Raw genomic sequence first — 25,243 nt, 5'->3', positions numbered from 1 at the left:
GTGGTGAGGTTTTACCCCCTCTCCATTAAAATAGAAATAAAAATGGGCAGGGCTTAATCCCCTGTAAGTGACAGGTTCCTGAGGGGTGTTCCAGGCAGTGGTCAGGTACACGCTTTGGCCTTGGGCCTCTGCAGTCCTTCTCTACTTTCTTCAGTTCTTTCGTACTGCCTGGCTCCAGTGTGCTAGCTGGAGCTAGCTAGAGAACAGTATAAATAAGCACTCCCTACATTTGATGAGCCCCAATCAGAAATTGCATCGTGCAGGCTGATGAAGAAAAATGCTCTCAAAGAAAAGGAGATGCACAAAGCCTCTTCTCTTTTTCACTTTGCTCCATTGTTTTCTCTCCTCCTCAGAGATAATACTTTCTTGAAGTATGTAGTAGTTAGTGAAGTCAGCAAATGGCCCTTCTCTCATTGAGGTCGTTTCATTGTGAAAGGAAATGGTCACAGCTTGAAGAAAAAGAGCATTTTCCGTCCTTTCCTCTCGCCCCAGTCTCATATTATATAAAACCATGGTGCTGCTGTTAGCTGAGACCAGAAAGAATTCCCTTGTTGTCCTGTAGTAGCCAACCACTACAAGCTGCAAGTGTTTGAATGTTAGTATTAAAAGTTTTAACCCTTGCCTTCTTAAATGAGCAAATAGCACTCTATTTTTTTTTTTTGTAAGTACAGAAAATTATGGGAATTCTTTTGAGAATAAGTGTGTAGACCGCTGCGCCAGTCAGTCTCTTCAGAAAAAAAACAACTGACAAACATGCTCCTGTCTACAAGAGAGATTCCTGGCATTTGTCACAGTTTGAGCCACAAAGATGTCAAATATTTGCCAACAGTTTCCTCAGACGGTTTGGAAAGCTACATCCTTTACGTTACAGTCTTGTTTGTTTGCAGTATGCTTTAGCATATGAAATATATTCATTGGGAGTCTGAAAGGGAACTGACTAGACTCCCAAATATTAAAGATTAAAAATAATTCTCTTTCTCTTAGGCTGCTCAGATCAAAATAATAAAGAACATCTGTAAGTCTTAGTATTAGAAATGGAGTTTTATGTTGAAATAATCATAGCTTGATGTGTCATGTTTTAAACCTGTATTTTCTTTTGAAGCAGGAAGAAGAACTTTCCAGTGGGACGTCTGAATATTTTACTGAATCTGCTGAGAACAAGAAGCTTAAGATTAGTCTGGATGAACAGATAAAACAAGACATCTTGAAAGAAATGTATGTCACTATTTTTTCTAAGGTGTTAAACTTATAATCTGGTAAAATTTGCATAAATAGAATCTAGTCTATGTAATAAAATTGCAAATAATATAAGCTCCTTTACAAAAGGTTAAATTACTAAGAGACTAGTACTCTAGTGTGGATAAGCACATAAAATGACTGTTGTTTTGTACAGTGAGAAAAGCTATTGCAACCCACATAGATATCTCATAGCACTAAGCAGAGTCAAAACAGGGTGTTTTTTCCTTGCACAAGACTGAGCCAAAAGAAATATGATGTTTGAATCTAGTGAAAAAAACATTACAAATATATTTTTTGTTCATTTTGAGAGTCTGCAGTATACCACGGTTTAGTCTGGATCTTTGGTCACAATTAAAGAGTGTCCCTGGTGTAGCAGAGGGGGAGGGTTAGTACCCATGTTGTCCCATCTGTGTTGTTTTTAGAAATGAGATTAGATGTGGAGCTATTTTGGAAGAGCCCTCTTTCTGAAGATTTGGATATGCTGACCTGGGAACTGCCTGGGCATCAGCAGAGCAGCAGAAAGCAGTCTCAGCATGGGACTATCTCTAGCAATATCTTTAGACTCAAAATCTTACATAGGCAGCTTCAGTACTTGTGCATAAAGTTCATTTTACAGCCTATGTGTAGTCTAGATCTGTAGGTAATGCGCTGCTGAGGAGTGTTTATGTACTAACACTCCATCGTGTCCCTTTTGATTCCATTTTCCTGTATAATTCCTTTTAGAATATCATCTACTTGCATTACCTAAGTCCTTCCCAGATGAACGAGCTTGATACTAGACGAGTAGTGGTTAACTTTAAAGTAGTAATGCTTTGAAATGTCCTGGGAAAAATTCCAGAGGAACATTCTAAAATAGAGATTAGAAACTCTCACACAGAGGCGCACACGCTGCTTCTTCCCGCCTGCCCCCCTCTATTCTTTGGATATACATTATGCATGTGAATATATGGGAATGGTTTGAAATCATTTAGGCACTTATGAAATACTATTTTATCTAGCCAGTTTGGGAAGGAATTCAATATACTTATGCAGCGTTGACCTTTAACATCTGTAATGAATCCAGTTCTGCCTCTTGGAATAGAATGTGAACTCCTTCATGGCTTAGTCATTAATAAATAGGATTCCCCTAGTGCAGTGGAAAATCAGATGGATAACACTTGATATTATCCACGCTAGACAAACATTACTGCTTGTCAAGATGATATACAGGGGTTTTTTCCACATTCAGAAAGAGGGTTGCCCTGGTGGTGTTTCAGAGTTTGTAAGAAGGGCAGATTGAGGCAGTGAAAATTCTTTTTTAATTTAAAAACAAAATTCCTTTTTGTTACAGTGTGAAAAGGACAAAACCAGGGAAAAGGAGCATGAATAAACCTCAAATCAGCAAGGACTCTGAGAAAGTGTATCTTGGCTCAGCGGACTCACGGACAGGGAACAGAAAGAATGACTTTCAAACTTTTCTCGGTCCTCAATCTGAAGTGAAATGTAGGAGTACAGGACAGCTAAAGAACTGCATAAATAAAGCTGAGAGCAACTTGGAGCTTCCTGTTCTAGAGCTGGAAAATTATGTTAATCAGAGACAGCCAACTGATGTTAGCAGCCAGCAAAATCCTCACTCTGTGGAGTGGTTGAAGTCAAGTCTTCTAAACAAGAACCCTCCTCGTAGCTCTGAGTCAGCACTGCTTGATCCAAAACAAAGTCCGAAAGTGACCAAAACACAGGGTCAACAAAAGAGCTGTGGTTCAGAAGAAAAGTTAGAACATTTTAAAAAAGTATCCTCTGAAGGCGCTCCTTTAATTGCTTGCAATACAGAAATGACTAAGTGCGGTGATGATTGTTTAGGTCCTTTCCTGGAGGAGAAGACCCCACTTAATTCTAGGTTGTTTTCTAAACACGACGTTTCAAAGACTGAGTCTGATGAAGAGTCACTAACTTTGAGAAAAAACCTCTCCTGGCCTCTTTCAGTGAGGAACAGTAATATAGTGCAGGCAAGCCAAAACGAGCCAAGCACAAGCACTGAAGAATTGCCTGTGATGCCTTCATCTTGTTTAGAACTGCAGCCTGTGCCTTCAGAGCAGCTTACCCAAAAAAGAAAAAAAGAAGTTAAAAATGGTCTCAGGAAGTTAAAACTGCAGAGGCTTAAGAAGTCATAAAGTTAGAAATATTACCTTGATGGTATGGGTGGACAGCCAAATTTGTGTTCGGAAAGCATATGCAAAAAGTAGGAAGCAATTCAAAATAATGAAAAATAATAAAAATGCAAAGTCAAAATTCGATCAAGCTTTTTAAGAGAAGTTAATTAATTAAGTATTTTAGTCATTTGGAACTGTAACAAAGATAATTCTGTTAAGTCTTTAGGAATTAGACAAATATTGTACAAAACAGTATAGTATTTATAGAAAGAAAAATCTCTTATAATATCTACTAAGCAAAATTTTAGATCTATGTATGTTTTAGTAATATTAAAATGTCACATCAGCTGATGACAGCAAAAGGTAAAACCAATTTCTCTTAGCACCTGCAGTTTTGCTTGTTTCTGAACACATAGTTTATTTTAGTAAAAATAATCTTTTCTCTTTCTGTGTTAGGAAGTTGATGGTTTATTCATATGATCTCTACAACAGTAAGGCAAGTTGAGGCTTTGTCAAATAAATCTTTAACCAGGATTTAATGTTACTGATAATTTAAAGCCCAGCTTTTCAGTAGGGTTTTGAAATAACTAGAGTTTGTGCTTGTGCCGTTTTGATATGAACATGTGTTTCTAACTTCAGCCATGGATACAAGGGATAATGCATTCAGTCTTTGGAAAAATTAAGATTGGTTTTATTATATGCAATCACCTGGATGTGCAAACATTGCTATGGGGAAAAGTTCATACATAAACATGGACACGCATCGTCATGTATTCATGTTTCAAAATCAGGCCTTGTTTGTGTGCAAGGACTGTTTTTCAGGTGTTAGTGATACCCAAGTTACATCTTATTTTAAGATAGAGGTAATTTTTAATTGCACAGTGTTTTTTAATTCTGCTTTTGTAACTTGTATGCTAATGTGCTATGGAAATGTAACTTTTTATTTCATGCTTATCTTTTGAAAATGTTTAAAATAAAATTATAAGCCATTTTCTTTTATAATTCTCTCAAAATCAGTGTAACCACAGACATTTTATGTGAAGCAGTTTTGAAAAATCATACTGACATATACTTAACAACTGTGGATATCCTCATTTAGATTAATAAGACAACTTCCATCTATAAGCATTAGAGTTGGTAGTGTAATACAGGTCCTTAGGAGAGTTAGCAGCTTGGCAGTTGACGCATGACACTGTCAACAGCATCTTTCTGCTATAAACAGCTCGTGCTTTTGCAATAAATCAAAAAGATTCTGCTGGTCTGCTAGAAGAGATTTTCTCTTTTTTTCTTTCAGCGTTGTTTGTGTGATGTTTCTCACAGTGCTTTGCAGCAAGGTTGCTAATGCTTACCGATCTCAGGCACTGCAAAGAGGTCTAACAACTAAAACCAAGGCTGCAAATGAACTGGTGTTTGGAGGAAGAATAGCCCGAGGTATGTTTACTTTGTTGTCTTTTGTATGGGCTTGAGATGCTGGGCCAGGACGGGAGTAAAAAGCACCTTTTTGGTGAACTTAAAAGAGGTATAGGGACATGTAATTAAGTATTTATCAGAAAAATAAAAGTAATTAAACTAGAAACATTTAATAGTTTATATTAAAGTTTTAGCATACAATTTCTGGGTGACTTCTTTAAGTGCTTACAGTGAATAAACTGATACAAAGAGGTACAAGTGCGTATTCTAGACTGCAGTTTTAACTTTCCATTATTTCTACTTTGCTTTTTTGTGTATCTTCATGAATTTTCCATTATGTTCTTGGTTGTAACAGATAACCTACAGGAGTGGTTTAGATGATAATGCAGTAACAGACATGTGCTGAGTTTACAAAGTCCCTTCAGTTACTTCTTTTCATTTCATTCTAGTTGGGGAAAAAAAACCTTATGGTTGCCTTTGCAAACTGGCAAACACACGGATTGTATCTGTGGAAATTGTTGATTGTCTTGAGCAAGTACACCCCAAACTAGTACCGCTATCGGTTTTGGATTCTGAAGCTTGCCTTCTTGCTTTTTTCCTCTCCAGATCCATGTAACTCAAGTATTAGAAACCAGAGGGCAACCACATATAGTTTGTATCATCACATACTGTTATTAGATATAGTTCAACCTTATATTTACAGTTTTGTTTTAATTTGGACTGAATAATGTACCTGCATGCACGCATATCAATGCATGTCAGATGGTTATGGGGGCTTTGGTAGATTAAATCATTGTCTGTGTAGGTAAGAACACTTGATTTTTCCTTTAGGATATTTTGTTACGTTACGTACAATGCTGCTTCTCATCACCTCACTCATAGCGTGGGAACATTCTCCCTTTAAAACAGTGATCTTGTAACCGTAAGAAATGTGGGGCTAGATTGACTAAAGGTGTTAGAGCCTAGAGATTCAGAGGAAATACATGTGGGCTTTCTCCTAAGTTCTTACTGTAATTACTGACTTGTTAGGCTCCTAGGCTCTTCAGAAAGACCCTCTACTTTCTAGCTGTGTATTTAGAGCTTAAATGCCTTAAAGAGCTGTCTCTTGGATCCTCTCAGAAATGTGGTTATTCAGGGAAAAAGCTTTGAATTCATAGTCACTTTTGGATTTTAGATGGTGTTGCTGCACAAAACTATTATTTCTTTTGTCTGTGCAGCAGGACTGTTACAAAAGTTTCCCTTTTGCAAACCTTGAGTGTGTTACATGATGATGTGACACCCAAGCTGTATTTTTACCATCCATCTCTCTTTTCTCTATACTTTAAACCCAAGGTTGTCTTCTTAGTCTTTGTGTTTTTCTTTATCTGCAATCCACCTGCACCCAAATCACTGGGAGAGGTGTGGTCTGACTTGCTCTTGAACCACAAACCTGATTTCCTAGATCAGGTTTAGGGAAGAAAAAAAAAAAAAAAGAAAAGAAGCTGGAAACTGAGCTAGAGTAAAATTGGCCGTTTGCAAGTCTTGGCCTTGGCTTTTGATTAGCAATTTGCTTCAGAGCAGCATTAGCGTGCCTTTAGGTTAAAAGCAATAAATATTTAAGACTCTGTTCTGTTCCAAAGCTGCCATTGAAGCGCAGAAACTCTTTCTTTGGTTCTTTTTTTTTTTTTTTCAATTTGTGTTTGTTTGTAATGTTGGGTTTTATTTTGTTTTATTTTTAATTTTGAGAGCTTCTTTGAACTCCTCTGAAATATGTGTAGATCAGAGAGTGGCTAAAGCCCACAGTCCAGAGCTTACATTGAAAAACACGTATTGGTCTTAAAGAGAAATAACTGTCTATTCCAAACCAGTCAGCTTGGGATTTTTTTTTTTTTTTAAATGAATCATCTGGTTAATTTGGTCTATGCTGTTTGCTGATAGTGAAACAGTCCTTTCCTAGCCAAACACTTTCTAATGTGTGCAGACTATCGTTTCTATTATTCTTTACATCAAAGTAGCTAAAAAATATTTGTTTAGTGAACTTTTGTGTTTAAACACACATCAGGAGCTAGACCAGCCTTTTACATATTTATTTATAAAGAGGAAGCAGGCTGATGTAAAATCTCCCTTGCCCGGTGTTGCTCGCTAGGAAGGTTTTAACTATTGCAAGAGTTATTTTGAGTACGAAACTTTGTGCTCCTTCTGATATTATCTGTCAGATTGTTTTTCTGCATGACAGGGTCTAGAGCATATGTTAGCCTGTTACTACAACCACATAGCTGCATTTCTGCACCTAATAATTTCAAGAGCACCTGTTTCTAACAAAAAAGGAAAATTTTAAGAACCAGAACTTTCCTTGCTACAGAACGTTTTGACCCAGTGAGGTGTTAAATAGCCATCTGGAGGCATTTATTTTGTCAGTGTGAACTTCCTTCCCTCTTGCAGCTCTGTGTGTGGGTCGTGTTGGCTGAGTTGTAATTGCCATTTTCATATCATCATCTCTTGGGCTTTTGGGTGGAAAATGGATCTTTTTTTATGGAAAAAGATGGAGAAAAGATTTTTTTTGTTTGCAGCTGGAATAAGAAAGATTTAAAATGTAGTTAGACTATCCCAGATTGCATGTTATGAGTAATTATCTCCTTGCCTGTATCAGTATCTACTAAAACGTTTCATACTCTATTAAAATACTCTAATGCAAGCTCGAGCAAACAGAGTTAATAGTAGCAAGAATCTTCTAGCCAGCAGCGGCAGGTGTGGATTGGCCTCAGAAATTAGCTTTAATAAAAGGCACTCCTCACTTCTTTGCTTACTGCTTTTTTTCTCCTGTAATAAGCATGTAACTATCATCCAAAAAGCTTAGTGAATGAGAAGATGTGGGATGGGGGAACAGCAGCACATGGAGCCTTTCATCAAAGGGATATCAAAGCGTTCTGCAGCTGAACCTGGGAGGGATGCTTTTGAGCTGCTTTTGAGAGTTTGGGCAGCACTGAGGGTAAGCAATTTCTTCAAGGTAAAGCAGGCTGGTTAAGGAACTCGTACTGCAAATTCTTTCCTCAACTCTTTTGAGTATTTTTGAACACCGTTCTCCCATCTTTTTTACCTTCTTTGAATGAGAATTTCACTGATTTGCTCCCATTCTGTCAAAATTAGATCCTTTAGTATAACTGAGACATAGTACTGCAGTAGTAGAAATTGGTAATCTACCTCTGTAACTGCTTTATTTGCTGCTAGAATAATTGTCTTTTTGATTTATGCATTGGATCTTTAAAGGAAAAGTGTCTTGAGCTACAATTCTAGAGATGGGCATGCCCCTTTTTAGTATTAATATGATCTGATAGTGCCAGAATGAAAATAATAGAGATTTATTTCTCCACCCAGTAGAGAAACTTGTTGAAACAATTTGCACATCACAGAGAAGGTGCTCACTACAAGATCTGGGCTGGAACTCCTATCTGATGCCGTGTCTGATACCACATCGCTCCACTGCTGCCCCAGTGCTAGCTAAGTTTTTTTCCTCCATCCGGTGGCCAACAGACCATTCAGAACCTTCACTGCTTTCCTCCTCCACTTCCAGAAACTGGAATTAATCATTGCACAGCTATTTTACTGTTTTTTCCCCTCTTTTGGGACCAATAGCTAACCTTTAAAAGCAAACTCTGTGTGCACTGGTGAACAGTAATTATGATGGCCACTGGTGTCAGTACTGAAAAAGAGGAAGCTGACAATTCTTAAATATTCTTAATGTTTTTGCTCTGTTTAGAAGGGAGGGGGGAGTTTTATGCAATCACTTCCATCTCCTGGGAAGGAAAAGGCTGAATTTGGTACTTCCCTTGTCAGAACTTCTCATCTTTGCATATGCTAATGAAAACTTTAAGCTTCTGCTTTGTGATTTGTTCCAGAGAGACTCCACAGATGGCAAGGATAGAGCCCTGGGTAGCCGAGGAGGCAAGGCTGCCTTCAGCCCGACAGCTGGGACAGCTGTGCCTGGGGGCTAGCAGATAAGAAGCTGAATTCTGCCATCTTCAAGAAGCGGCGGAGAGTGTAACCTTGTACATTTTCTAGTCTGGCAGAGAGCTGATTAATAATATTAACTCCTGCTGTGCAGGTGTCTCAGCTGGTGTAGGAACAAGTGCTGTTTCTGTGGAAGGGAAAATAACTTCATCAGTGAAATTGCTTGAAGATGCTTGTCTCACATTTAAGTCCTAAGCTGGTTTACGTTCCTCGCTTGCTAGGCTGCAGCTGTACAAGCGCTAGCTGGCTGTCACTTGCTTGTATTAGCAATGCAGAAATAGCTGTTCCCAAGGCTCTTTCCCCTGTGAGATTAATATATTGGCGTTAAGGCTGATGTAACATGCATGATCAGGGCCTTTTTGCTAGTTACCTTTACGTAAGATGGGCCCTTTCCATGTGTAGGTGCAGCAGCTTTGATGTGGCTGTGTTCAGCTTGAGCTGAACCAAACCCAGATTCAACAGCTTCAATTAGCTGAAGGTATAGCAAAGCTGAGGGTGCTAAGGGGAGTAGTTTATATATTTTTTAGAGTTTTTACATTTAAATGGCAGCTCAGGAAGCACACATTTTTCAGTTCTTAGATGAATAAGGATCCAAAGAACAAACACACACTAGCAGCAGGAAACTTCTCCTGACTAAACAGAATGTATCTTCCTGGAGTAGTAAACTGTGAACCGGCAAAGTATAATTTCCACAGAAATAAATGTGTCTTGGTATTCTAATGGGAAAGCCTTAAACTTCATGTTTCTATTTATTTTCATGACAACAGAAAACATGCCATATAGCAGCCCCCAGCTTGATGGTGGTTCTGGACTTTGGAAGAATTTTTGCTTTAAATACACCCATGTAAATTTTGAAGCTACCACTGAGATATGAGGATATAAGTTAGAAGTATCATTATAGCAAGTTCACAGGATTCTCTTCCCTCCCCCTATACAACTTGTGTGGCTCTAATTTTATAACACTGTTAGGTAGTGATGAAACGAGTTATATGTGAAGCAGAGGTTGTTTATGGAGAAACTGCAGTAGCAAAACCTCTGTGGGGTCAGTACAGTACTTTGTAGCACAGGAAAGGCTGGAAATTAATAAATAAACAAATACTGTGCTCAAGGCTTTGAGAAGTTTTGAAGCTTGAGGAACCCAGGTTTTGCTCTCCAATGAGTCTTCTCTTCTAAACACCTTTGTCTCTATGTTAGTCTGTAATTAGAATTTGCCTCAGTACATTTCAAAGTAACCTGTCAAATACATGTTCCCAGGATTAGCAAAAGCCTTTTTTTTTTCTTAATATTAGTTAAATTTAGATTTATTCCTATGAATTCAGGTATAAATGTTTCAATCATTTAGAAGCAGTAGCTGGTTTCTGCATCACTCAATTTGAGACCTATGTCAACCGTAGACTTCAGGAGGATGGTTGATTCAACATTAAAAGTATGGAAAAGCATTCTGTTAATAGCCTCACATTGTACTTCTGAGGCAGGTGGATGATTCTATTATCTTTAAGTGGCTTTTTAGACACAATGTGTTTGCCTTATTGCAGATTGTAGAAGTCAAGGAACAAAGGGAAATAAATACTCATGGGATTTGTTTGATGAGGAATTATTGAAGTGGTCAGACTAAGCTAATCTTGTTGACTTCCCATTCAGCAGGCAGTAAACTGATGATTCTCTGGTACTTAAGTTATGTAGCATGTGATTGTGAAGAGTAAGAGCAGGCCCCCTTCATGGTAGTGTAGCAAGAAGTTCAAAATCTCCTTCTAAAGTGGGTTTGTAATAAAAAGTAACACTGAGTAGATTTTATCAATTTTTTTTAGACAGCTGTAAAGAAGGTACAGAACAGAGTAGGTCTTGCTATCAGCTTTTGTAAGTAAGTGTTCATTGTATTCATACCACAGCGATCTTTGTATAAAGCGTCTGCATTTACCACATACAAAATATGGATGGAGGGGCCTAACCTTGCCCTGGGCTGGTTTCAGCTGAAGTATAACCAGCAGCCTGACCCTATTTTATTTTTCTTTTGATTTTGTTACATAGTGTTTAGTTGTTCCTTCAGATTTGTACTAGCCCCTTACTAAAACAAGTTTGCAGCTTCATCAGGAAAATGTGCTAAAGTAAGAGTAGACTACTGGACAGCTAATCCCTACTTCCACACACAGCCCCTCAGAGGTGGGAAGGGCAGCATTAGTTAAGCATTAAAAGCCCTTGTGGTGAATGTTTTAAGAGTTTTACGCTTTACAAAGCACTTTTTTGCCCATTAGAAATCAGTCTAATCTATGGATCGTTTCCCATCCAGGTCAGCAGTTTGTATCTTGCCTAGCTACTTACACTTGGTTACTATCTGGTGGTAGCTCATTGGCTGATGCAAAGTAAACTCATTGCACAATTCCAGTCACATCATCATCCTCTTCGAAGTATACGGAGCTACATTAGCCAAAAGACATTGAGAACAAGGGCCATGCTGCTTTCAAACCCCTTCACAGTTTGATTCAGAGCCCGAGGGAAACATGTAATCATCTACCAAAAAACTGCCGCCACTGAAAGCAGGGGCAAGTCTTGGAAACATAAACCAGCACCTGCCCCAGGTTTTGCAGAACTAACTAGTCAGGAGTGCCTCCAAGCTCAATAATCTCCACGCCTTTTTGATGTTTTCATACAAAAAATTTAATAAATATTACTTTTCAAGATTTATTGCCAGGAACAACACATCAAAGATGCATTTTCATATAACACTAATATCACAATACAAGGTATCTTCGTGATCTCAAATGGTTAACCACTGAGATGACTATGTTTATAAGCCTTTTGATCTTAAATGTCGTAATAGCACTTTGATTTCCTCACTTGTTAAGGCGGGCAGTGTAATCTATGGCAAACCTAGACAGTGATCTTACTGGACATTCTACTGTTCAAGTATTCAACAACTAGCTTATTAGAATACTCCCTAAATGCAGTAGATTACAAAAAAAGTCAAATCTACAAGTGGTTCAGTATTACATATTCATGGTGAGAAAAAAAAATAATCAGAATTTACAAAATAAGATTGCTGTGTTTCCAACTTCACACACTAATTTGATATTTTAATTACATGCAACCACTCACATTTCATCTACATAAAGCAATAGCTCAGTTTTGTTCCCTTAAACTGCTTCTTAGCAGATTATCTGCCTGTCACTCATTTTTCAAGTCTAAAGCAGCAAAATTTTCTAGTCTAATTATCTAAACTGCCTCAGTCAGTACTTACAAATAGTCTTAAAGTGATACTATGAAAGGTGTTTCAGACGTTTGACATTGTACAAAAACCAGCATCAAGGCATGAAAGCCCATCCTATTAAAAATAAACTATTTTAGAACACCTTAGTTTTGGCATATAGGCAACATGGAACAAGGAAATAAATTCAAAATAGAGAAGCCACAAGCTTACAATGCTATCAAAAACCTTCAACTCTAAACACATACATATAAATAAAAAGGAATGATATTTTAAGGCTCTTGATTATTAAGTTAATAAATCAAATATACACAGTGATTAATAAAAAAAGAATTATTTACATATCTATACAAACTTCTATTTTTGACACATTTTCCTCTTTAAATTCTTCATTTACCAGCAACTGCTGACAAGTTCCCCCCACCCCCCCCAACAAAAATACAATAAAAAAATAAATAATAAACTTATTTTTGATAGTTGCTGTGGTTCCAAGCTGCGAAGGCACTTTCAAATACAGAACTAGTTGTACGTCACCATAAAACCAATATACAAAAAACTCAAATTCAATAAATATAAATAAAATGTGTTATTCTAAAGAAACTGTACAAATCGGGATATCTGGTGGAAGAAAAAAAAAAAATTAACACTAAGGAAGAGTAATAAGGCTATGTAATACCTTATGAAACGTTTCCATGATGTATCAGCTACAGCTGAATTGACGTGAGGGCACTTTTGACTAGTTTTGCATAGATGTGAAATGCAGCACTTGGTATTCCAGCCAACCACAGCAACTATCATTGCCAGTGTAAGCCAGCTTGTCAAAACTTAAATTAACACAGGGATTCTAAGTAAATAATAGCCTTAGACTCAAATATTACACGACAGTTTAAGAACTACAAGCTCTTGAGTGCCTTTAGAATGATATTTAAAGGCCCTGCATGGCAGCACCCCACTGTCTGCTATACAATGTACTCCATTCTGTTTAGGCTTTGTGCACTTTCCAAGTCTCTGTTGTCTTGTTTATTTGTCCAGTTCGGGTGTTTTGTAGGGGTGCTGTTGGGGGGCTTTTCATCTCTGTCTACCAAAGTGTATGCTGGCTGCTTGGCAAATCGAGCCTTCTGCTGGTGTTTGTCCATGTCGTCTTCTTCCACCTCTGAATTGTGTGTCCTTATTTTGGCAATTTTGGAGTTTTTGTTTTCGTACTCTTTAATCGGGACAGTATTTGCTCCATGTTTCTCAATGGGGTTTTTAATCTGATTCAGCTGCTCCCTTACGTTGTTGGTAGTGTTGTCATCAGATGCCGTGTGAGTATGGCTGCTCTGCTTTCTACGCTTTTGTATGCACCAATAAAAAAACGTTATCAGGCAGCAGATCCAGGCTACTGTTAGGACCGAGCTCAGTAATGGCACCAAGAAATCTGGAAGAGATACGAGACCAGTTAACCCTGCTGCAAAGGGCTCCTGTCAGGACTTTCTACCAAGAAAACAAATCTCAGTTCTACAGCCTTCTTTTCCACTGGGGTCCAGATGGTAACACAAGGATAATCTTGGCTCTTGTAGAACAAGGGTGTTCAAAGTGAGTTTAGGATTTAGGACTCATATGCACAGAGCCAGCCATCACAGGCAAGAGTAACTCAGGCTTCATTACAGGGCCCTGCCACGGCTCCCAGCTCAGAGGGAACAGCTCCTGCCCTGAGGACAGTTGGCTCCACACCCACTACAGTCGGTTCTCTCTTCCCTGGGGGCTGTCAGTAAGATTCCAGCGCACGCCTGGCACTATGTGGAAAGCTGATAGTGGACGCTTCTGACAATATTTAATTCATCACATCAGGACAGGGGCATGGTCAAGTAAATACATGGAAGCTTTCACAGACAGCCAGCTGCTTTCTTCTTCCTTATTTTTCCATGAAGAGTCCCCAGAAGGGTAGCAGCCTTTTTAGAAGGCTAGGCCACTGTTTTAAAGCATTTATTTTTTTTTTTTTTTTAAAGTACTAAGATCCTGGTGCAAAGCCTTGTTGTTCCTAGTTAACAGGACCAAGTGGCAGAGGTTCTCAGACTTGCTACAAGTCTCAAAAGTGAGAAAAGCATCACCTGCTTTGATAGGCTATTCTAGTCATAGCACATGTATGAGTTTATGGAGACAAGAAAAAGCTCACCTGTTTTGTTTTTAACGGGTCGCCGTTGTACTCTGACTTCCGCGACTGCAGCAATGAGTGTGTTGTTACCATCACGCTTACTGACAAGGTCAATAATCTTATCTGTGATGTCTTTGATTGGGTTTTCATCTTCCCCTATATCTTCTGCAGACTATGGAAGAAGTCATACTATTAATACCAAATGCCAGATCGGATGCAGGGGTAATGTGCTATTTATAAGCTTTTGCAATCAGTTAAAGCTCTCAGTACTTTTAATACTAAAAACACCAAAACAGAAACAAACAAAAAGCCCAGCTATGGACAGGAATAATGCAGAATTTTTGTCCCTATCTCTAAAAAGACAACCTTAAAAACCCCAGAAAGCAGTGCTGAAAAGAGTATAACAGAAAAATGTTTTGCTATCCCTATTACAGTTGCCCCCAGATGGTAGCTTTCAGGTATGCACATGTAACCAGGATCTCTTCTCTGTTCTTAGAGGAATGGGGATGGAAACTAAACCACGAGAAGTGCTGACAAAGTCAGGAATTATGATTTTAATGAACTCCACATGTTGCACACATATCCAAACAATTAACTACTAAGACATGTAAAAATATTCCAGGAATACTTACAATAGCAACATGTATTTCATTATTTGCCAAGTGTGAAGGCTCACAGGTAATATAGATGGAATATTCAACAGAAACATTCTTCAGAATATTCAGATTCCTCAATTCACTGCAAATGTGCTCTGTGGTAAGTCCCTGGAGGATACAAAAAAAAGGTGTTGGGTTATTTTAAATATATATGCACACAAACACAGATACAGGAATTTTATTTTTTTTGCCCTGAAGTAAGAGTTCTCAAGGGAAGAGGAGGTAGAATTTCCTCCAAATCAGCTTTTGTTCTCCAGACACAAAAGCATTTAGGGTAGAAGTCTGTTTTAATCCTTCTATACTTTTTGATAATGATGGGAGCATTGGCTTTTACTGTACTTTTATCGGTCAAAAGAGTTGTTTCATGCTCTGGGAAGCAAGCACACTTGTGCCACAAGGATAGCGAGTGATGTTCTGCTACTTACTGGTGCCATCATTTCTTTATTAAAGGTGAAGGTGATGTTGGCACAGTTATCTTGGTAGTAAGAATCAGAATTGCAGTTGGTCTTCACAGGCTGTTGATTCGAAGGCCAACATTCACCCACGGCAGCACAAGGGTGAGTGAAACAGTGGTCATCTTTAACAGGAACACAGGCGTGTCCAGCGGGGCATACATTATGACCTTTGGCATGGATGACACAAGGTCGAGGACCACACCAAACCTAGAGGAGAATAAATACCAATAAGTGACCACTGGTTACAGGACAGGAGACAGTATAACCCAAACCATAGCACCGCTGTACCTTAGAACAGGTGACTTTTCCATTCAAACACTGACAGGTATTACAGTCGTCATCCCATTTAGCCCCATCTGGCATTACTCGAACACTGGTAATGCAAGGCCTTCCTGTAACTGCAGAGAGATTGAACAGAATTATACACTTAAAATAGGAAAAAAAAAAAAAAGCAGAGAAACCCCAAGTTAATCTAAACTTAGTGATAAATTTGGTTCTTCAATACAAAAAGATCCTTGCTTTAAAACAAGAACAAATAACACCTCCCAAGCCCCCCATAAAACCACAAACCTATTAACATGCTATAGTACAGATCTTGCTACAGGTATTATGACTATCTATGACATCTGGAATACCTTCTTGGCATCCTGGACCACTGCGACCTGGTGGGCAAATACAACGGTACCCATTAATTTCATCTACACACGTAGCTCCAAAGGCACAGGGTGAAGACTGGCATTCGTTAATATCTATGATGGGAAGGAGAGGAAATTAAAAGAAGTTATAGTATCCTTTTATTTTGTCAGCAAAAACATATGAGAGAGTTGCCTACTGAAGCTTTATGTTCATTTTCTAGTGTCTACTCAGAGACAGATTCTTATTAGCAGCACCGGTATAATCTCAGAGTAAGTTCTTTGAGGTTTCTGGTGTGTGGCACTAACAAAGATCAAAACCTGACCCCTATGGCTACTTGTGCTTTTCAAGGGCAAACTCATGCTCCTTTTCGCACAAACACACTTCCTCTCCTTTGACATACTCCAGTTTTGTCGCTGTACTAGATTCTCCAACTGACGACAATGTTAAACCTCTTTCCAGTTGTATTGCTACTATGCCACTTCTGTTTCCATGGCTGTTATTAAAAAAAGTGTCAGTGTCCTCCTACCTGTAATTATTATTAAATTATAGGAAAGTGCATACATCACCTCAGGGCTTGTAGGTGGATTATTAATTGACAAGATTTTTGGCTGGCACGCTTTTATCTCAAGTAGAAACCTATGCAACACAAATACATTCTAACTGGGAAGACTACCCTGAAGGGCATTTTGCCCGCTCAGCTGAACCAAGAGGTTTCAGCTCCACCTGAATGGACTTCTAAGATTTCTTTCATTTGCAGCGCAATTCCTGCCCTCTCCACATCTGCTACAGATCTGGGTACGGGTTCAGAAGACACAGGATATCTATCATTAATCTGATCAACCACTTAACTCAATTAAGATGATTGCCTCGCAACAAGAGTCAAGCATGACAAAAATCAAGGTGGAGTGCCATGGAAACACTTACTGATCCTGCAGTCAGGACCTGCAAAGCCCGGAGCACATTCACAGCGGTACCAGTTGTCTCCATCCACACAAGTGCCACTATTGTAACTATAAAGAAAAGTCATTACATACATTAAAAATCTGCTACAGATAAAAAGAATCTAGACTTGTAAAATCACAATAAAAGCAAAGGATGAAGGATAAACATATTAAACTTACCAAGGATGAGGACTGCAGTCATTTGTGTCTGCAAAGCAAAGACAGACATTAAATATGCAGACTTTGGCTAATGCAACACTACTGTCAGTAAAGTATGATAAAACTTCCCCTAATGCCCAAGTTACACTTAGCTCAACTTTAACAAAAATATGCTGAAATTCTCTACTAAATTGATTCCAGGCTTCTACCACAAAGTTTGTTAACTATATTGTGTAACACATGTACACAGGAAGAAATCCTTGTAAAGAATCTAATGGGGGGCGGGTGGGAAGTGGAAGCAGACAGAGCTGCTGGTAGAAAAAGAATGCGAGAGAAAACAAGACAACATCTGTCTTCACTTAGCTCATTTGCAACTTTCTCATGCCCAGGTCAAGGCTCTATCACACAAAGTCATTAAAAACAAAGATTCAGGTGATGCTAAAGCCTACATCAAACAAGCTTTCCCTTCTGGTTTTAATCTTCACTCCAAGGGCGACAGGATGAGCTAATGGTCTCATCATGCAACACTCTGGAAAAAGTTCAAGCAGATACAACTTACTCTGAGTACATGTGGGTCCTTCCCAGCCCTCCTTGCAGACACAAGTGAAAGAATCCCCACTGACTACACAGGTACCACCGTTATGACAGGGGTTTGGCAGGCAGCTGCTGTTTCTTGCTGTAACAGAAACAAGATTTGCCACTAAGTTGTTAGAAAGCCATCAAAACTGAGCCAAGAGGAAAAACTGAGGTCACAGATTTAGCGCTGCATCTGCTTCCTGGTGATTACACAGAGTACTTACCGATATTACAAGTGGCTCCTTCCCATCCTGCAGGACACATGCACTTGAAAGTGTCCCCCTCGTCATAGCACGTTCCTCCGTTGTTGCATGTTGCCTCATCGCACTGGCTTTCACCTGCAAAGAACCCAAACTATCCTTAATAACAGTGCTTTCTTAATGCAATGCAACAAGTTTAAGCAGCCTAACAGAGGACGCCTGCTATGTTTTGGAAATGCTGAACTTACGGGAGTGGCAAGTTTTTCCTTTCCACCCATTTTTACATTCACAGAAGTAGTCGTTGACCAAGTCGCGGCAAGTTCCTCCATTGTGGCAAGGGTTTTTACTGCAGTCATTAATATCTAGATAAGGAGAGAAAACAAGCTAAGCACTGTTTACAGAACTGACAAACAACTTAATGCTTGAAAGGTGCGTGTCCCATTCCTAATTCTGTCCTGTGCTCCAATCATGGATTAAATGCTTTAGTCAGTATTTTAAAGCTTTAAGTGCTGTCACAGAGATGAAGAATATTCTGCCACATTCCTCCAGTTTGTTTTCATTTTGTTTGTCATCTTGTTTCAGTAAACAAGAAGTGAAAAGGCTTATTACATAAACTATCCTATCAGTCAGAGGACAGGAGCCAAGTGCTCACTCCTCTTCCCAAGACTGACAAAATCCAAGTGTGATATGCAGATTAAGCAGAAAATTGAACAGTAGGAAAGCCGGGTTTTACTCCCTGTCCAGCTTTGTAACTTTGGTTTAGTTCAGATTCAAAAGCCCAGGACTCAGTTGAAAAAGGATGATGCCTTGTCCTCTGTGGCCTTTGAAGCAGAGTTTATGTTGAATTGGTATTGGTCACTACTGTCTTAAAGATGGTACCAGCCATTCCTTCCCAATGTTTTTCCAAGAGATCTTTCTGTATGCTGAAGAATGGTTTTAACTTACTTGTTTCACAATATATTCCTTCCCATCCATCACTACAAATACATTTGTAGGAGTTGATGCCATCAATACATGTGCCACCATTTTTACAGGGGTTGCTCTCGCAGTCGTTAATATCTGCAACAGTTTGGAGGAGAGGGGAGAGGAAAAGAAAAAAGAATCAAAACAGATGTACAGCTACTAGAAGTCATCTTCTTATTGCAGACTATTTGGTACCACTTCCATTTCTAAGCCCCTTTTGAAAGGAAGGATTATAAGCAAGATGAGAATTATCTGAAAAACAGTGCACAAAGTGATGAGCCTGTCACTCAACAATTACTACTAAAAAAAAAAAGTAATGAGTCCTTAAGATCCTTGTTAAAACCCACTATTAACTACCTCAGACCTTGTATACATAAGGTTTTTGAAAACATACAATTCAAGGCCAGAAGGTTCATTACTGTGAACTTTCCCCAAGGCCTAGCGAATTCCTATCTGCCTCGCCCAAGCAGGATATGAAAACTTAAAGTAGTTCCAAGGTTCACTGCGTTACAAGAAAGAAACCTTAAAGCAGTCTGGAAGGAAAGGATGGAATCTTTTTCCAAAAAGAGTAGGGGACAGTAAAACATGTTATCTTTTTAGCTCTTACTCTCATGACAGTAGGTGCCAGTGAATCCTTTGTTGCATTCACAGGTGAATTTTCCACCTGCTTGGCTCTTGCATTTTCCGTGAGGACCACAGACATTTGAAGAAATATAACGAACCCCTTCTGGTGTGCTGTTAGAAGCTACTGCCACAGTACAGCTGTCAATTACTGTAGAAAAAGAAGAGACCTGCATGAGGATTGCCTGTTCTATCTGATTTCTCAAGCTAAGAGCAACATTTTAATTTCCAGTGATGGACGTTTAAAAGACATATGAATCATAGAATCATTTAGGTTGGAAAAGACCTTTAAGATCGTGTTCAACCATAAATGTAACAGTGCCAAATATGCTTCCTGATTTAAAATAAAAGGACTATACCAAGTATTTGTGTATAAAATAATCACAGAATATTATCTGAAGATTGCTGGACCACATCCGTGGCCTGGAATAATCTCAGCAGGGCAGGCTATTTGCTACATGTGTTTTATGTCCACATTAACATAGCACTGTTTTTCAAATAGCATATGCTTACAAGTATTACTCATCTTCTCATAGAAATAGAGGCTTAAGGCACAGGGCAAAATTCAGCTTCTTCATACAAAGACTACTCCACTGACTACATTATTGGAGCTGCATTATGGCTTCAGCCAAGGGAGGGGCAGAAACTGTTGCCAGTCATTCCTGTTCATCTGCAAGGGAACACAAACCTTCGCAAGGAGTTGTGCGGCAGTGATCTTTCAGGTGGGAGCAGTTCTTCCCTTCATAATCTTCAGGGCAGTTACAGAAATAGTCCATAGCAAGGTTGAAGCACTGGGCACCATTCTGGCAAGGATTTGGCTCACAATAATCTATATCCAGCTGTAAGCAGTGCAGAGAGAAAAGGGAAATAAAAAGGAGGAAAAAAAAAGGGGGAGTGGGGAGGCTGAGTGAAACAGTTGTTTTATCATAGCTGTCCCTCACTATGACAGGCAGATATTGTGGAATCTGACCTTTTTATCTGCTGCCTCACTGACTTGTTCATAATGCACAGAGTTTAGACTTGCAACTATTTCAGCAGACAGCACACTTGATATTAAACAGCCACTGAAAGTTAATACCTAGTGCGCAACAAAACCTGACATGCAAACACTTGCAGTCTGGTTAACAAAAAGAATACTCAGCAGCGCATGAGGGTTTGTTGTTTGTTTCTTTCTTCCCCCCCCCCCCCCAATATATATTAATCAAGCACTTTCTTGGCAGACTGACAGCGATATCAAGTACAGCTTTATACTATGGTTCACTGGACACAAGGCATTCAGTGTACAGATCCTGAGTGCTGGTAGAAACGCTGCTGGCGGAGGGCCTGCCTTTCACCCATGCTTCTTACCTGACAGAGGTTTCCTGAGAAACCAGCAGGACACAGACATTGGAATCCATTGATTTCATCCTGGCAATGACCCCCATTCATGCAAGGGTTACTTGCACATTCATTGATGTCTTTCTCACAGTGATCTCCTGCATAGCCAGGTGAACAGATACACCGATAACCATTAACCAAGTCCTGGAAAGGAACAAGAAAGTTTGAAGTTGAGATTTTTTTTTTCCTTCCTCTTGGTATATTGTTATTAAAAAAAAAAAAAGCCTCTTACTATGTCCAATACCAACATAAGAAGCTAGTTCAAATTAAAACAGGCAAGAATATTTGGGGGGTGGGAAAACCACCAGAGAAACACACCAGTAGTGGCTTATGTTCTTAGTTTCCAAGTAGATACAGTAATCCACATTTTGAAGGGGAGTATCTACATTTACAGTAGGTAGTTTGCACAACAACCAGGCCATTCACTGGTGGCACTGGCAGTGAAAATGAGTCATTTATTGCAGTTATATTTTTTGCCCTTGCTGTTCTACACGTCTACCCTGACATGCTGTAGCATGACACAGCCCCTCCCCCCAACTCAAAGAAGTGGCAATTTATACCAGCTAATTGCTGTTTTCCACACTATTTGAGTTTAGATTCAAATGTTGTAGTTACTGTTGCAAGTCTCAGGGAAACCAAAATAAAACAAGAATGGCTTACCCGACAGGATCCTCCATTCTGACATTGTCCACGACAGTCGTTAATATCTGTAATAAAATTAGGGTGATTAGAGGGCAAAAATATATTTACACTAGATACAGAGTTCAAGTTTCTCTAAAACTGCAGCTAGATAAACCTTTGTCAAGTTTCCTGCATGCTTTCCTTGAGATAAAGTTATTATAATGGGTGGGAACTTTTCGTGATTCTTCTAGAGGCAGTGAAACTTCACATCATTGTTTTAGTCATTTTATCAGAATATAGTTTTGGTATGGACTAATGAGTCTGATAAAATGCTGTATTTTCATTCCACACCAACTACTCCCTTTCTAAAAACATCAACCGCTGGGACTCTGCCTGATGTTTAAATCTGAGCATACATACATATACACACATGTATGTGTGTATATGCTTTTAATATGCCTTTTAATAAACACAAGGCTATAGGTACTTACTTATATCACAGTTGTGGCCAGACCAGCCAATAATGCAGTCACAGTAGTAGCTGCCAATCAGGTTCCTGCAGGAGTTGGCATTGACACAGGGTTTGCCCTCACATTCATTCGCATCTGAAAAACCAATGTGAATGGCCAAATGCAGGGTTTGTAGGGCAGGGGGGAGAAGGGGAAAAAAAAAGCCTACAGCCAGTTTTCACAGCAATAATCAGCAATTCATTCAGATCTAAGAGGAACTTAGATATACATACAGCATGGATTAGTGCGACTTGAACGAGCAAAAGTCAGTCGTACATCAGTCTCTGAAGCCTCTTTCAATTTCTCTGCCATTAGAACATACAAGCTACGCTAATTATTTGATAATTACCCAACCACTCATTAAGAGCAACTTCCCGCGCGCGCGCACACACACACACGCATATCTCAGCCGAGCATTTTGAAGGAGTGCTGCAGCCTCATCGCTGGGATTAGTATGTTGTGTAAAGAATTCAGACAGCTCATTCTTCGTGAGACCATCCACATTTTGGAACCCAGCTGTGAACTCCTTGGTCTGGAGGAGTTGACATGGCTGAAGAGATACAGCAACTTTCTCACAGGCTAAAGGATAAAATACGTGTGGGAGCAGGATGGAAGGCACACACATGCACCCTCCCCACTTCAGATCATTTACAATTTAAAAGTATGTCTCTTTGGCTTAGTTAACTATTTCCTTCAACTGCTAGCATGCATCAGCAAAACAAGGACAGAAGGAAGCCACCCTGTGCTTTGAGGCTCCAGTCCTGCAAACACTGAAACTTGATATTTTCAGTGTGCCAGAATACATCCATATGCTCTGGAACCATCAACGTGCCTAACGCAAAAGGCACAATTGCTCTTGCCTGCTGCGCTATGATCCCTTCTGCACCTATCTCCTGCCCCCCAGAGCAACAATGGATGAAGAGAAAAGCAGTTCTCACCTAGCTGGCATGTTTTGCCAGTCCACTGAGGTGGGCAAATACATTTAAATCCATCAACTAGATCTTGGCAAGTTCCTCCATGACCACAGGGATTTGGAGAACAATCATCAATATCTGTAATGCAGAATAAGGAGAGGCTTAGCTCTGTTACCAAACAGGCAATATTGATAACCAACAAATTTGATAAATGGTTGCTGCTACTAGGATCTGCCCCGAGTAAGACAACAGGACTTCTGCTTGGAATTTCTAGATGTACTCTGACTTCAGCAAAAGCCTCCTTTAAAAATAATAGTAGTGTGAAAGGGGGCTCAAAGCACACGGGAAGAAGTTTATACCTGTGGCTTTTTTGCAAGTGGAAGTCAGATTTTGATCCAGCAACTCTCTAAACAGTATTTTAAACAACTTGTCAGAATGCTACAAAAATTCAGTGTTCTGCTTCTTTCAAGAAGCCATTAGCCATTCTTTCCCATGGCATTTAACAAAAACTTTGGTACAGAGCAAAGGAGAAGAGTGCACAGTGGTATAAATGGCTGCTGAGAACCAATGCTAAAAGCTGGGAAAGGTTAAGTAGGCAGCCCTGTAAGTTTACTGGGGATTAGAAAGACTGATCTGAAACAGCAAACGAGCACATTTTTAATTCCATTTTGAAAGGACTTACTATCAGTGCAAGTTGGTCCAGCCCAGCCAGGTGCACACACACATTCAAATCCTGTAGATGTCTCTAAGCAGCTTCCTCCGTTGTGACAAGGATCAGAGAGGCAGGCGTGCTCTGCTGCACCGGGACAGAAGTACATCATTGTAGAGACTACAGCAGTGTCACCAGAAGCCACCCCCTGCTCCCTCGCCCTACTTCTACTCTAGACACATCATCATTACCCTTGATGTATTGCATTTCTGGGACAACTGTGAATCAAACAGCAGCTAGCCAGCAGGAAGTCATCTTTCATGCTAAACTCATCAACACACCGACTTGCACCTGCTTGAGTCAGAGCCAGACAAGGTAACTTGTAGTGATCTCTCCAGTGAGCAGAAGGCTGATGTTGAGAGATATCAACTCTTCATGACAAAGCATGAACAAGCAAGTCTGGATCTTTGTAATCATAACATGATTATAATTAATAATCATAATTAATATTAGAAATTGACTTTTCCCCAACCTCATAAAATATATCCAAAACCAGACACTAAAAGCTATCAAGAATTACCTGCCAAGTGGCAGCTCAGCAGCTGCATCAAACACTTACCAATTTCACAGTTCTGTCCTGAGTAGCCCTCAGGGCAGGAACATTGGTATTTATCAGGGCCAGTGTTGCTGCAGGTCCCACCATTCAAACAGGGTGGGTGGGTTCCACAGTAGTTCAGATCTGCAAGAGGTGAGGAGCATTAGAGCCATTGTTGCAAAAGAACAGAAACATCATGACATGCATTCTTCGTTCCATTTTTCTAGAGCCTTTCCAGAACAGATGTGCACACAAGAGTAGGACAGGACAGGGAAAAGTTAAGCACATATGCTAACAATGCCAGAAGAGCAGAGGAGACAACACTAAGTAGCTGAAGGACAAAAAAACTCCCACCACATTTCAGGAGGCTTGCTCACTCATTCTCACGTGCGCTCTCTCCTTGCTAGGTCTGTCAAGTGTTAGAATTCAAGTGTCACACCTGGCTATCCATAAGATTAGCATACCTTTGTCACAGAGCTGACCACCCCAGTTGGTTTCACAGAGGCATTGCCATGGTTCAATGCAAGTGCCATGGACACATCCCGGGTGTGGAATGCACTTATCACAGTACTGGCCTTGCCATCCATACTGACACCTTCATTTAAAAAAGGAGGAGGGAAAAAAAAAAAATCAGAAGAGCGAAACAAATGAAAAACCCATTAGAACTGCTCTGTGTAGATGTCAGTGTGGAACTCCAAAGCTTGGAGAACGACTGGGGAGGTGGGGGAGACGGGCAGGACAAGGGGAAGGGAAAAGCTATTCAAGGTTTGTTTGGTGGTTTCTTGTAAACAAACATTTTAGTAGCTTTGCCAAGGTCTCTGTAGCTAGCCTCCTGACAAAAGAATAGCTGTTCCGAGAGAACCAGCATGAGGCCATTCAGCACAATAAAACTCTTTCGAAGCCTCATACAAATGTGGCAGAGAGGGTGGGTGTGCACTACAAATCAATCTCTGGACTTTGACAGGGTGCTTTATAAACTGAGGTGGGGGAGAAAAAGTCAGTGGAAACAATAGTTATCCCAAGATCCTCATGAATACAAGGTTCCAGGCATTTCAGCCATGCTGGGGTTGCAGGAAGACAAACAAAACCATAAACACCAACTCTGAGCCCTCAGCAAGGCAGTAGCAAAGCATTAGGAGTTCTCTGCTCTATCAGAAGCTAAGCTTATTCTGAACTGGAAGATATACACAGCAAGTATGGACTGGGCCACAGTAAGAGATGAAAGAAAACGGCACACATCAGGATTTTACATGTGTCCAAAGATGATAAG

General features: G+C 39.7%; 2 protein-coding genes across 2 annotated transcripts in view; one reads left to right on the top strand and one right to left on the bottom strand.

The window, feature by feature from the left end:
• The window catches only part of SLX4IP (SLX4 interacting protein), a gene marked incomplete at its 5' end in the record, with an annotated part of 17,766 nt that extends 14,377 nt beyond the window's left edge, over nucleotides 1–3,389 (top strand). Inside the window, 2 exons of the mRNA XM_010074042.1 lie at nucleotides 1,106–1,215; nucleotides 2,570–3,389. Coding sequence (XP_010072344.1) covers nucleotides 1,106–1,215; nucleotides 2,570–3,389 — 930 coding nt within the window. The remainder of the gene's footprint in view (nucleotides 1–1,105; nucleotides 1,216–2,569) is intronic.
• An 8,421-nt stretch (nucleotides 3,390–11,810) lies between these two features.
• Nucleotides 11,811–25,243, bottom strand: part of JAG1 (jagged 1) — a 34,807-nt gene continuing 21,374 nt past the window's right edge. Inside the window, 21 exon segments of the mRNA XM_010074041.1 lie at nucleotides 11,811–13,384; nucleotides 14,123–14,273; nucleotides 14,734–14,865; nucleotides 15,183–15,419; nucleotides 15,501–15,610; nucleotides 15,848–15,961; nucleotides 16,773–16,858; nucleotides 16,970–16,997; nucleotides 17,508–17,624; nucleotides 17,749–17,862; nucleotides 17,973–18,086; nucleotides 18,670–18,783; nucleotides 19,295–19,459; nucleotides 19,997–20,147; nucleotides 20,656–20,829; nucleotides 21,346–21,392; nucleotides 21,798–21,911; nucleotides 22,754–22,867; nucleotides 23,412–23,525; nucleotides 23,998–24,117; nucleotides 24,438–24,568. Coding sequence (XP_010072343.1) covers nucleotides 12,927–13,384; nucleotides 14,123–14,273; nucleotides 14,734–14,865; nucleotides 15,183–15,419; nucleotides 15,501–15,610; nucleotides 15,848–15,961; nucleotides 16,773–16,858; nucleotides 16,970–16,997; nucleotides 17,508–17,624; nucleotides 17,749–17,862; nucleotides 17,973–18,086; nucleotides 18,670–18,783; nucleotides 19,295–19,459; nucleotides 19,997–20,147; nucleotides 20,656–20,829; nucleotides 21,346–21,392; nucleotides 21,798–21,911; nucleotides 22,754–22,867; nucleotides 23,412–23,525; nucleotides 23,998–24,117; nucleotides 24,438–24,568 — 2,905 coding nt within the window. The 3' untranslated portion in view covers nucleotides 11,811–12,926.

The sequence above is a fragment of the Pterocles gutturalis genome, unplaced genomic scaffold (assembly GCF_000699245.1).
Source record: "Pterocles gutturalis isolate BGI_N339 unplaced genomic scaffold, ASM69924v1 scaffold4032, whole genome shotgun sequence".
Taxonomy (NCBI): domain Eukaryota; kingdom Metazoa; phylum Chordata; class Aves; order Pterocliformes; family Pteroclidae; genus Pterocles; species Pterocles gutturalis.
This window is presented reverse-complemented; position numbering and strand designations above follow the sequence as displayed.